Source organism: Protopterus annectens, chromosome 1.part0, assembly GCF_019279795.1.
Source record: "Protopterus annectens isolate FY-2018-M chromosome 1.part0, PAN1.0, whole genome shotgun sequence".
Lineage (NCBI taxonomy): Eukaryota > Metazoa > Chordata > Ceratodontiformes > Protopteridae > Protopterus > Protopterus annectens.
The window spans coordinates 4,310,783-4,324,026 of NC_056725.1; the positions used below are offsets into that span (position 1 = coordinate 4,310,783).

At 46.6% G+C, this 13,244-nt stretch overlaps 1 protein-coding gene across 4 annotated transcripts in view; it reads right to left on the bottom strand.

Annotated features, from left to right (window-relative positions):
- The window catches only part of CLPTM1 (CLPTM1 regulator of GABA type A receptor forward trafficking), a 1,743,979-nt gene that overhangs the window by 1,063,571 nt on the left and 667,164 nt on the right, over window positions 1–13,244 (bottom strand). For all 4 annotated transcript variants that reach the window (XM_044078057.1, XM_044077978.1, XM_044078148.1 and 1 more), the window contains one exon: window positions 1–109. This exon is cut by the window's left edge and continues 136 nt beyond it. In XM_044078057.1, the coding sequence (XP_043933992.1) occupies window positions 1–109 (109 nt within the window). The remainder of the gene's footprint in view (window positions 110–13,244) is intronic.

The following is a 13,244-nucleotide window of genomic DNA, read 5'->3' on the forward strand; positions in this document are numbered from 1 at the left end:
AGCTTTTCAACAGTCTCATTGACAGGAAAGTAATCTTTCTGCAGATTCCAGTAGTCATTGAAGTAAACAATAGGGAAGTAATCACCACTAACAGCATCAAATTTCACATCTGAAGGAACAACAATAGCTTTTCTTAACCAGAGCATCTAGGGCTTCTTACACTGTTCAAATCACAACGCCATGAGCAAAAACAGTGTATTACTAACAATCAGTTAATTATATAGGCAATTGAGATTATGAATGACAAAAATGGTAATACCAATGAAAAATACATGTAAAACATCGAAAAATCTGAATGTCTCCCAAATTACCTTCCCTTTTACAAAATATTAAAAAATTACAGGTCCAAGACTACCTAAATTTTACTTACAGATGTAACGTCTGTTAAACTGGAATTAATGGTAACTTATAAAGGGCTACCACTGACAGCTATGTACCCATTGTAGTATTTAAGAAACTTATCAGTGACATTGACCCTGTAGACTACATTCTGCTGTTAATTTCATATCTACCATGTGTGATGCTGCTTTCCTTTAATTATTCAACACATATCTCCCAGAGATCCAAGGGGATAAAAATAAAAAGACTCCTGCTCTTTGACTGCATAGGTTCATAGGTTCATACTAGGCTATCTGCCCGAGGGCATTTACAAGCCTAGCCCATAGTTTTGTGGCTTACGCCACCCCTTTAGTATGGGGAACTATACCCATTATTTTGCTGTGCCTCTGTCGAGCAGTGACACTGAGGTAATCCCTGGGGTATATCTGCGATCTCCCATCCATTGGTCAAGATTTCTCTTGAACAAGGCCAGCGAGGTGCTCTGCCTCACATATACCGGGATTTTGTTCCACAGCATAGGGAGTCTTTGGGTGATGAATCTATCCCTCCAGCACGTCCTATTAATAGCCGTGTCGAGGTTTAAGTCTCCCGCCCTTGTGGCTCTGACGGATCTAGATTTTTTGAGGTGAAGCATATTCATCAAATCTGGGTTTGACATGGCCTTGTATGTCAGGCAAAGGTCACCTCTGAGCAAGCAGTAAGCGACTGAATAGAGCTGGAGTTCTTTCAGTCGGGCAGCATAGGACAGATTTTTGAGACCCTTTATCCTTTTGGTGAGGAACTTTTGTGGCCTCTCCAGCTGCTGCAAGTGTCGGGTCAGATACATTCCGAATGGGGCATTGTACTCAATCATTGGTCTGATGAGTGATGAGTATAGGGAGACTATGACCTCCCTTGATCTAGATGTGAATCCCTTCATGATAAGGTGGGCAATGTAGAAGGTCTTCCTAACTACTTTAGCTACATGGGTGTCGAATGACAGGCTACTGTCAACCTGGGACCCCAGGTCCCTGATAACCTCTTCTGTGCTCAGAGGATTACCACCTATATGGTAGTTAGGGGTAACCTTGTTTTTCCCAAAGGGTATGACTATGCATTTTTTGGCATTTAACTTTAGGCCATGGCTCTGGCACCAGTTATCCGTTTCTGTGAGACCCTTCTGAAGGATATCTGTGTCAGATGTGTTTTCGACTACGGCGGCGAGTTTGCAGTCATCTGCAAACTTTGTCAGCCATAACCCTCCTGTGTTTGCTTGTACTTCGGAAAAGTAGATGCCAAACAAGAGTGGGCCCAGGACTGAGCCCTGTGGGATACCACTTGTGACAGGCTTTGAGTCTGACATGGCGCCAGCAACTCTGACCCTGTGGGTTCTGTCACTCAGCCAGTTTGCAACCCATCTTGTGATGTATGGGTTAACATTTAAGCTGATGAGTTTTTCAATGATACCAGAGTGGGGTATTGTATCAAGGCCTTCGCCAGATCGAGGTAGGCTGTATGGACTGCCTTTCCCTCATCAATGGCTTTGGTGACTGTTTCAAAAGTCAACCAAGTTTAAAAGGCATGATCTGCCTTTGACAAAGCCAAACTGGGTTGGATCCAAAGTCTGCAAATTCCCTATGTCTTTATTTATGAGGTCCATTATGATCCTCTCCATGGCTTTGCAGATAAGGCTTGTCAAGCTAATGGGCCGGTAATTTCCAGGGTCGGTGGAGGCACCGCCTTTGTGAAGTGGGACCACAGTCGCAGTGCGCCACCCCTGGGTACGTATCCAGAGGTGAGACTATGATTAAACAGCTGTCCTAGCTGTGGGTTTAATTCCTCGTTGAGTTCGTGGAGCACACAGCCTGGGACACCATCAGGTCCCATGGATGCTGTGTTTTTTGCTTTGGAGAGAGCAGTTCTCACTTGGGCGTTAGAGATGTTTGGGGGGCTGCAACCATTTGGTATAGATATCTCTCCTTTTGGGGGGGAGGGGGAGAAGTTTGCACTGAACCTGTCAGCCAGTATGTTGGCAATGTCTGTAGGATCAGTAATCTTCACATCATTTTGAACTAGTTCTGAGCATATCTGGGAGTTTCCTCCCAGGTTTCTAACATAGCTAAAGAAGGCCTTATGATTGTCTTTTGAGTCTTTAGCTATTTTTCTCTCAAAATTTGCTTTGGATGATTTTATGAGAGCTCTTAGTTTTTTACTTATAGTGATCAAAGGTGTTTTACCTTTTAAGGATTTTGCTCTATCTTGTAGTAGCTTCCTCCTTTTGTTGTAGAGTTTGTTTATGGCTGGGGTCCACCAGACTGGACGCTTGCCCTTGGCACAAAGAGTCTTTGTTTTGCTTGGGATTGCCTTATCCATGCAGTCCTGCAGGTACTGGTAGAAGGCATTTGTAAGTGATTCAGCGGCTTGAGTACTGTTTTCCACTGCCTCGGGGCCTTAAAGGAGACCACACTAGTCTTTAGAAGTGTGAAATCGGCTTCGAGAAGTTTTTACTGTGGTCTTTTTATTTCAGGTGGGGTGGGATGAGGACCTCCAGCAAGATTAGTTTGTGATCTGATCTCACCAGTGAGGGGTATACTTCGGTGTTGAACATTGTGCTCCCATGTTCGTGATGATGAGATCAAGTATGTTTTCTCCTCTTGTGGGGATGGTGACTAGTTGTTCCATGGCATTTGAGTTTATGAATTCCAGGAACTTTTGGGCTAGGGTGTTTGGGCTTGAGTAGTGTTCCCAGTCTATATTAGGGTAATTGAAGTCACCTAGTATGATGGTGTTTGGAGATACATTTATCCCTCCAGTGTTTTCAGGAAAGCCATGTGAGGTTCCTGAGTTTGTGAGGGTGGCCTGTAACATGCTACAATTTGCAGAGCAGTCTTGCCTATGGTTAATTGCACCTGGATGGTCTCCGATGCATCGTGCTTTGCCACCAGTCTTGAGGTGGGGGTGTCCTTGATGAATATGGATACCCCTCCTTTCTTGGTATTGTCCGGATTTTGGGGCCGGAACGCATGATATGAGGTAAAACCTGTTAGTGCTGGGGTGCTCTCAGGAGCCTTGAACCAGGTTTCTGTCACAGCACAGACATCGATGTTCTCCATACTGAGAAGGGCCTCGAGTCGTGCATTTTGAGATTTAGACTTCTGGCATTGAGCAGCATTACCCTTAGTTTTTTCCTTTTTTGTGTTCTAGGGTGGTAGGTTTAGAATTTGAGCCTTGCCTAAAAAGGCACTATGGAGGTGGCAAGAGCCTTTGCCAATATCCGGAATCCCAGGGGTGACAGGTGCAAGCCGTCCCTTGCGAAGCAGCGTGGCTTGTCCAGCATGTCATCCCAGGCAGACAGACATTGGATCCCCTTTGAATGACACCAGAGTTTAAGCCAATTGTTAAAGCTGATCATCTTATCTCTGTATTATGGCATCATTCTTGGTGAAGGTAGGATACTGCTCAAGGTCAGGGTCATACCTGCCTGGGCTACATAATCAGAGAGCTCCTCAATGTCTCTTTTCATGTAGTCCAAGGAGGTACGTCTCAGGTCGTTTACACCAGCGTGGACAATGACTGAGTCGTATTTGTACCTGCTGTTGAGAGACCCGAGTGCTTGCGTTATGTGGCGGATTCTAGCGCCAGACAGGCAGCTTACTGTAACTCTCTCCTTACTCAGTCTGGTGAGCGGGACATCAGTGTGTCTTGACTATGGAGTCACCAATGACTAGTGTGTCTGGCATTGTGTTTGGCCTTAAGGGCTGTGACTGTTTGACACTCTGACTGTGAGGTCTATGTGTTGCAGGTGTTGTGTTCTGAGGTGGTGGTTGTTTGGGTGTCTGCTTTGGTGGCCTCTGCTGTTTTGGTAGATTTTTGATCAGAGCCTCCGAGTATGTCTTTGTGTGTTTATGTGTATGATTTGAGGTTGTGATGGTACTATGTGAGACTGGGTCTATAGTGTGTGTGGTAACCTTCTCCTCCTGTCTGGTCTTGACAGTCCTATGTTGAGAGAGCTCAGCCTCCAGTTTGGCTGTATAGTTGCATCTCTCGCATGTATTTGTGTTTTGTGGGAGGAGGAGAGGGATGTCTGTGTACATGAGGCAATTGTAACATTGCCTCAATATTCCCAGGTTCACCAGCTGAGCAGGAGAGGACACTAGCAACTGATCCCTCGACATGCTAGAAGGAATAGACAAAAAAACTTTAAAAGAGATTCCGGGGATGTGGGTGTCCGAGAAATGGGGTTCGCCTTTTTGGGGTACTATCTATAACAAGAGTGCTGTATCACGGTGATAAGTACTGTAGGAGCAAGTGCTAGGCTTGACAGATACAGAATAGGCTACTCGGAGTCAGGTAGAGATGATCTTTTTAGTTATAGGATATGCTGATTAGATCAGTAGTATAGTTCGAGGAAGGTAGTTTTAAGGGAAAATTTGAAGAGTGGACTTTAGGTAGCCCTAATAGTTTAAATCTGCTTAACCGGCGTTGCCCTAGTGTGCAACGGTAGCAGCTCCGCGCTAAATTCCGCTAAACCGCGCAAACGCGCGTTTAGTGTGTTTTATATCAGGGGGCTGAAAGAAGCTAGAAACTGGCCCAAAACGACCAATAAACTACAAGTTACTGGCTGAAACCTCACAAAACTGGACCAACAGGCAGCTCAATGCTTCCCACTCCCATTGGTAAGCAAGGGAACTTCCTCTCTTCCAAATTAGGCAAAGAATCAGTAACAGGAACTGCAAACAAAGTCCACGGATCAGCAAGCTCTGAAACTGGACTACTCTAGCTCAGTAAGGCGGGAAAACAAGAGATATTTTTTTTTTTTTTTTTTCAGAAAACAAGCAGAAACAGATACAGTAAACACTTATAAATGCTATAAATCAGCTATCACAGCCTACACAAACAATTTGCAACAGTTACAGATTTTAAAAGTAACAAACTGAGAAACCAAGTGCAATAACAGAATAAACGCAGAATAAACAATAACAATATATCAGCAAGCAGGCGAAATACAGTTGCTAGATAAATAGAAGTGGAAAGCCACAAAAATATACTTAAATCAGGTAAAGTCGCTTTTTTAGCTCTCTGAAGCTTGGATTACTCTGCTGGCCACCACGAGGATCTGTGCTGAGTAGGTACAAGCTAAAAACGCGTTTAGCGTGTTTTATATCAGGGGGCTGAAAGAAGCTAGGAACTGGCCCAAAACGACCAATAAACTACAAGTTGCTGGCTGAAACCTCACAAAACTGGACCAACAGGCAGCTCAATGCTTCCCACTCCCACTGGTAAGCAAGGGAACTTCCTCTCTTCCAAATTAGGCAAAGAATCAGTAACAGGAACTGCAAACAAAGTCCAGGGATCAGCAAGCTCTGAAACTGGACTATTCTAGCTCAGTAAGGCAGGAAAACAAGAGATTTTGTTTTTTTTTTCTTTCAGAAAACAAGCAGAAACAGATACAGTAAACACTTATAAATGCTATAAATCGGCTATCACAGCCTACACAAACAATTTGCAACAGTTACAGATTTTAAAAGTAACAAACTGAGAAACCAAGTGCAATAACAGAATAAATGCAGAATAAACAATAACAATGTATCAGCAAGCAGGCGAAATACAGTTGCTAGATAAATAGAAGTGGAAAGCCACAAAAATATACTTAAATCAGGTAAAGTCGCTTTTTTAGCTCTCTGAAGCTTGGATTACTCTGCTGGACACCACGAGGATCTGTGCTGAGTAGGTACAAGCTAAAAAACGCGCGTTTAGCGTGTTTTATATCAGGGGGCTGAAAGAAGCTAGGAACTGGCCCAAAACGTCCAATAAACTACAAGTTGCTGGCTGAAACCTCACAAAACTGGACCAACAGGCAGCTCAATGCTTCCCACTCCCACTGGTAAGCAAGGGAACTTCCTCTCTTTCAAATTAGGCAAAGAATCAGTAACAGGAACTGCAAACAAAGTCCAGGGATCAGCAAGCTCTGAAACTGGACTATTCTAGCTCAGTAAGGCGGGAAAACAAGAGATATTTTTTTTTTTTTTTTTTTCAGAAAACAAGCAGAAACAGATACAGTAAACACTTATAAATGCTATAAATCGGCTATCACAGCCTACACAAACAATTTGCAACAGTTACAGATTTGAAAAGTAACAAACTGAGAAACCAAGTGCAATAACAGAATAAATGCAGAATAAACAATAACAATGTATCAGCAAGCAGGCGAAATACAGTTGCTAGATAAATAGAAGTGGAAAGCCACAAAAAAATATACTTAAATCAGGTAAAGTCGCTTTTTTAGCTCTCTGAAGCTTGGATTACTCTGCTGGCCACCACGAGGATCTGTGCTGAGTAGGTACAATGGTTTATGTTTGGACATCTTTCTTTTTTCCCCTAATTTGGGAAAATCTGCAATATGGGCAGTGCACCCAGACTCTGTATGCAGACGCTACAGTGTTGCTCAGATCAGCAATTTACAGCATCCTATGAATAGTAGCTCATTACCAAAAGGCCTTTGGTCAGTGTTAGAAAATGATGATCTACACACACACACACACACACACACACACACACACACGCACACAGTAGTATTGATGCTGGTACATCAGCTACAATTTAGAAAGAAACTATTCACAAAACAAGTTTCATTTTTCAGACAACCTGAGTGTTGATCTTCACCATAATCTTCATCATAATTTGTTTTCAGCTCATGTATCAAAGCTAGCAAATGACTGACTGACTAGTATGACTAGTGTCCCTACTGTAGGGTAATAAAAGGTACAGTAGTGTAAGTAAACCTACCAAAAGAGTAAATGTTTGAATGATCTCTGCTACAGTAGCATAAGCTAGATGGGTTATATCCTGCAAAAAAGATACAACAGCTAGCCACTATCCAATGCTTAAGGGCACCATCCATGTGCCAAAACCATTAGCTTGAGCAGAACTGAAGAAAAGAGTGGTTTGGGGGACAAGCCTTTCAGAGCTTTCATGTCATCTGAAACGGGGGAGGCTAGACCTCCTGAAAATGTCAATGTCAGAGAAATAGCACCCTGGTAAAAAAAAGGGAGGGAGGTGGCGGGATGAAGCAGCTATTGCGGCAGTGAAAATTCAACTGAAAAGGTAAATGTACTTGCACAGCTGCACTATGAAGATAATCTGATCAGTGCTGCAGCAGCCTTAGCTAAATGGGTAGACTACCATAGCTGAATCTGACTGGGATGAGGAAGGATAAGGGTCCAAGAGCACCTGGAGAATACTCCTAGCAAAGGGTGCCCAACACAAGGAGTCTAGTTTGTGGAGCTTTGTAATGGTATGTACAAAGAACCAAGTTGCTGCTTTCTAGAATACTTCTAGAATCCAACCCTTTCCAAACAGCCACAGATGAAGCCAAGACTCTGGAACAATGAGCCTTGACCCTGCCTAGGATTAACTTGTGGTGGGTATAATGAAAGGTAATAGCATGAGACAACCATTTGGAAATTGTCTGTTTTGACACGTTGTCCTTTCTTCTTACCTTCACATGCAATGAACAACTGATGAGAGTTCTGAAAGACTTAGTTATGTCAAGATAACACCCAAGTTAAATGATAAAAATAAAAACAAAAAGTGTAATGCACACTCCACAACAAACTTCAACATACTTCAACAAATTTTAATGTAATAAAATTAGAAGTTATGTACTCACCATAACTTTCCATCTGAGTAGGTACTTCATTTGTCTGCAACCTGTAGGTCTCGGATCCGACCGGCAGCTTTACGAGCTTCAAGAGCCAAGCTCCTAGCTCTTCCCCTCCACCACACTACCTCAGATCGGTTTTACTGTATCACCTGAAAAAAACTGTAATAAACAGGTTCAGATATTCTCAAGAATCATAAAGATCCTAGAAACCCGATACAGGTTAGGGGGATGGCAGGGGGGATGGTTGCAGACAAATGAAGTACCTACTCAGATGGAACGTTCTGGTGAGTACATAACTTCTAAATCTGAAGTAGTTACTTCATTTGTTCTGCAACCTGTGGAACAGAGTCCCCAGCTACCTAAACAAAGAAACCTGGGTGGTCTATGGGAGGATATTCTGAAGCACCGTGGAGCCAAAGGACGCCCTGCTTCTAGATATCATGTCCAGCTTATAATGAGAAATAAACGTATGAGCAGAAGACCAAGTGGCTGCTGAACATATGTCGTCCAACGGCATCCTGGACCAGAAGGCTGCAGAAGTTGCGATGGACCTTGTGGAATGTGCACGAATTTTGAATGGGGTTGTTTTGCCTGATGCCTTATAAGCCTGAGAAATACATTGACAAATCCAATTATTGGCAAATCCAATTAGCCAGTGTCACTTTGGATATAGGTTTTCCCATGTATGAAGGAGCAGATGACACAAAGAGTTGATCAGCCTTACGAACATCTTTGGTCCTGTGCAGGTAAAAACGCAACTGTCTATGTACGTCTAGTGTATGCAACATGTATTCTCCCTTATTTTGAAAATTTTTGAAAAACACTGGCAGATTGATAGTCTGATTGATATTTGCCAGAGATGCCACTTTTGGTAAGAAAGACGGGTTAGTCCTGAGAGACACTCTGTCATTGTGGAAAATAAGATAGGGAGGTTTCATGCACAAAGCTTGGAGCTCTGAAACCCTTTTAGCAGAAGTTATGGCCACCAAGAATGCTGTTTTCCAGGACAGAAAATTAAGGGGTACAGAAGCTGCAGGTTGAAACGGAGGTTTCGTTAAGGCTTGCAGAACAAAGGTTAAGTCCCAAGGGGGAGTCACGGATTTCACTGGTGGCTTGAGAAGGAAAACGCCATGCAAGAATGTCTTACACAATTTTGTAGATGCTAGAGATCCTAATCCGTCTCCCACATGAAAATGGGATATTGCTGCCAACTGTACTATTACCGTTGATGCACTGGCCCCTTGTTCAAAAATCATGGACTAAAAATCCAAGACTGTAGGAACCGAAACAGTAAAGGGGTTGAGACCTTGGCTGTTAGCCCACATAGAAAATTGTTTCCACTTGCTATTATAGATTTTCCTGGTGGACGGTTTATGAGCCGCTACCAGAATAGTTTTCACTGGTGATGAGATACCGGGAGTCCTTGCCATTAGTGGAACTGGATCAACCAAGCTGCGAGCTTGAGGTTTACCAGGTTCGGTGTTGGGCACCCCGCTGGGTGTGATATCAGATCTGGAATGGGATCCAGGATTAAAGGGGAGGAGAGACTGTGAGACCGCAGGTATGGAAACCAGATTTGACGAGGCCAGAATGGGGCTATGAGGATAATTTCGCTCTCCAACCATGCGGCTTTCTGAATGAACTTCGCCATGAGCGGAAGCGGGGGGGTAAGCATAGAGTAGACCAGGAGGCCAAGCATGAATCAGAGCGTCTCTGGGGCTCTCCCCTTCTGGGGGAAGAATTGCGAAGAACTCGCTTCATTTTGTGTTTTGGGGGGTAGCAAAAAGATCGCAACGAGGCCAACCCCACTTGTGGAAAATTTCCTTCGCAACTTTCGGATTGAGAGACCACTCGTAAGGACTGAGAATTATTCGACTCAATTTGTCCGCCAGAATGTTGGATCGTCCCGGAATGTGCGTTGCTCTCAGAAAGCGGTTGGTGGATATCGCCCATTCCCAAACTCTCATGGCTTCTCGACAAAGAGGGTAGGATCTGGTTCCCCCTTGTTTGTTTATATACCAGACCACTGACATATTGTCCGTCTGTATTGCAATCGTTCCTAGAGGTAGAAGGTCTTGGAGAGCCTGCAACGCTAGAAGCACCGCCCTCATCTCCAGAACATTTATGTGCAAGGTGGTCTCCGACAAGGTCCACGTACCTTGGACGTTTCTGCCCAAACAATGCCCTCCGACCCTAGGCGAGAAGCATCCGTGGTTAACGTGACCTGGGGGGGGGGGGATTACAAAGGGTCTCCCTTGCCTGAGTTCTGGGGAGTGAAGCCACCAAAGGAGGGATTCCCTGCAAACTCTGCTCAGGGGGATAGGAGTGTTCAATGGGTGGAGTAACAGTGACCATTGAACTTGGAGTGTCCACTGTAATATACGCATCCTTAGGCGAGCATGGAGAGAGAGAGAGGCCGATAGCCGCTGCCATCGAGCCTAGTGCTCTCAGGACCAACTCCGCCGACGGAGCTTTGGTGCGAAGAAGAGCCAAAACCTGGAGTGAGAGGCTGGACAGCCTGTCCGAGGTCAAAAAGGCCCGAGAAGATCGGGAATCTAGCCTGGCTCCTATGAAATCTAATGCTTGCACAGGATGAGGAAAGGATTTCGGTATGTTGACTGAGATGCCCAAGCTGTCGGCAAGAGACAGCACATAGTCTCTCGCGGTACAAAGTTGATGTCTGTTGGTTGCTGTGAGGAGCCAGTCGTCTTGGTACGGAAAGACCCTTATGCCCTGAAGCCTCAGGTGGGCCGCAACCACTGCCATGACTTTGGTGAACACCCTGGGGGCTGAGGTGAGTCCAAACGGAAGGATCCTGAACTGGTAATGACTGGCCCCTAGCCGGAAGCGGAGGAACCTCCTGGACCGTCTGTCCATTAGGATGTGGTAGTACACGTCCTTGAGGTCTATAGAGCACATCCAGTCGTTCTCTTGCATTAAGGGGAGAATAGATTGTAGAGTGACCATCCGGAATTTTTCTTTGGGGACAAACATGTTCAGGGCGGACAAGTCTAGAATGAGCCTGAGGTCCCCCCGTCTTTTTTGGCACTAAAAAGAACCTTGAGTAGTAGCCCAATCCAGATTGGTCTGGGGGGACCCGCCGGATGGATCTTTTTTCTAACAACTTTGAAATCTCTACGGTCGCCGCCTCTCTTTGATTGGGTGGGACATCGGGGAGGCGACCACCTGAGGGAGGACGAAATAGGAAGGGAATTTTGTAGCCTCTGGATATAATTCGGAGCACTCATCGATCATTCATGATTGACTCCCACATTGACAGGTGCTTCGTTAAACGCCCCCCGACTGCCTCCAGAGCTGGACAGTCGGGTAAGCCCTCAGGGCTGCTGTGCAGTCTCTCGGAGAAAGGCTCCCTAGACCCGAAGTTACGCGGTCCCCCCTCTGCCTCTGAGCAGGTGTCCACCCTGCCCTCCTCTGCCTCTGGAGGGCGCAGTGTCCGAAGCTGGATAGGATTGCTGAGACTTGCGGAACCACAGCTTCTTTTGCCCCCTCTGATTCCTTGAGGAGGAACGTTGGGGGCTCGAGAAGCGGACTCCGATGGCAGACAGCGTCTTCCCGTCCTTCTCACTTTGGACTAGTGTATCGCATACGGTCTTGCCAAAAAGCAAAGAGCCGTCAAAGGGTGCGTTCGCGAAGGATGCCTTGAAAGGTTCCGCGAAATTACAAAGATGGAGCCAGGCGTGACGTCTCAAGACAACACCTGCCCCGCTGGTCCTTGCAGCTCCCTCCGTAGCATAAGACAGTAGCCGCATGGACATATTTGAAATGGACTCGAGAGTGGCCATATGTATCGAGAACACGGTTTTGTCCTCGACCGACATGGACTCAGGTGGAGCTGCAGTGTATTCCTTGATCAAATCCCGTTGCAGCCTGATAACATGTGCCATATAATTCAGCACCCTCACGGAGAAGGTTGCTGAAGCAAAGGTCCGCTTCCCTATACGGTCCAGCGCCCGGGACTCCTTGTCTGGCAGGTGGACCGTGGAGCTTTCCTGGGAGAGTTCTCTGTTAGTGGCAGCAGCCACCAACATGGCATCAACAGGAGACCCTTTGGCCCAAGCCTCCCTGTCTGAAGGAGGGCTAAGGATTTTATCCGGTCGGCGTGGGATAGGGTCCACGGTGTCGGGATCCTGCCAAGCCCTGGTAGTCAGGAGATCTACCAGGGGATCTGCCGGTGGGGAAACCCAGGAGGTAGATGGGCCCGCTTCAAACGCCTCCAGAAATACGGACTCATCCGAGGAAGGTTTTTGGGCAGACCACCCCCCCCCCCCTAATACGCAACATTTCCATGATGTCTCCAAAGGAGACATCCTCAGGGGGTGACCTCGGGGAACCTTCCCTTTCCTCTAAGTCCGTATCTGTGGTGACGGACTCGGGGGAGTCCATGTGCCTCCTTTTACACATCCGTTTATGAGGCACCTCCTCTGTGGGACTGTCAGAAGAGGGCTCGTCAACGGCCTCTTGTTCCTCCGAGGGAACCAACTGGAGGGTCTCAGCAGGCTGTCCCCGATGGAAAGATGATGGAAGTTAGACCCGTATGCAATGGGGGAGCGGAGGGATCCAAAGCCCGAGTCGGGGACCTGGAAGACCTCGAAAGTACCCCCTCCACTACCTCGAACGCCGAGGGAGAACTACTCTTCCGGCCCCGAGAGCAGTCTCCTTGGCTCCAAGATAGGGATCGGGGTCGGAGCCGAAGCCATCGGATCCGAAAGGGAGGTGCTCTCAGACATAGGCGGCGCCGAAGATGCACCCGCTCCCAAGGATCCGACGCCCGGCCCACGGCCCCGAGAGCTCGGATCCGAGATACTCGAGGGTATGGTCGGCGTCGAGAAGGCTTGGGCCACTGGCGCCTACAAAACCCCGGCTCCGAAAGGGCCTGGATTCGAAGACTCCAAAACCCGGATCCGTGTTGAAGAAGGAGAAATCGGGGCAAATATTGAAGCTGCACTCCCCCCCTGTGGAGGGGGGGCAGGAGCACCCCCATCTGCATTTGGGTCTGCAAAAACCGACATCATCCTATCCATATCGGCATTGGAGAGAGACCTAGTAGATCTAGAGGAGGTCGTAGAAGCGGGCCTGGAGGGCCGCCTCGACGACCTCAAGGGTGATAGGAGTTCCTCCTCTGGCTCCGGTGAGAATGAAGGAGATCGAAGCTGAGGAGGAGAAGGTCCGGACACCCTCGGAGGCGATTTAACAATTTTTGAAGGCGGAGCCGAGGGATGAGGCTCAGCTCGCCTCATCTGTC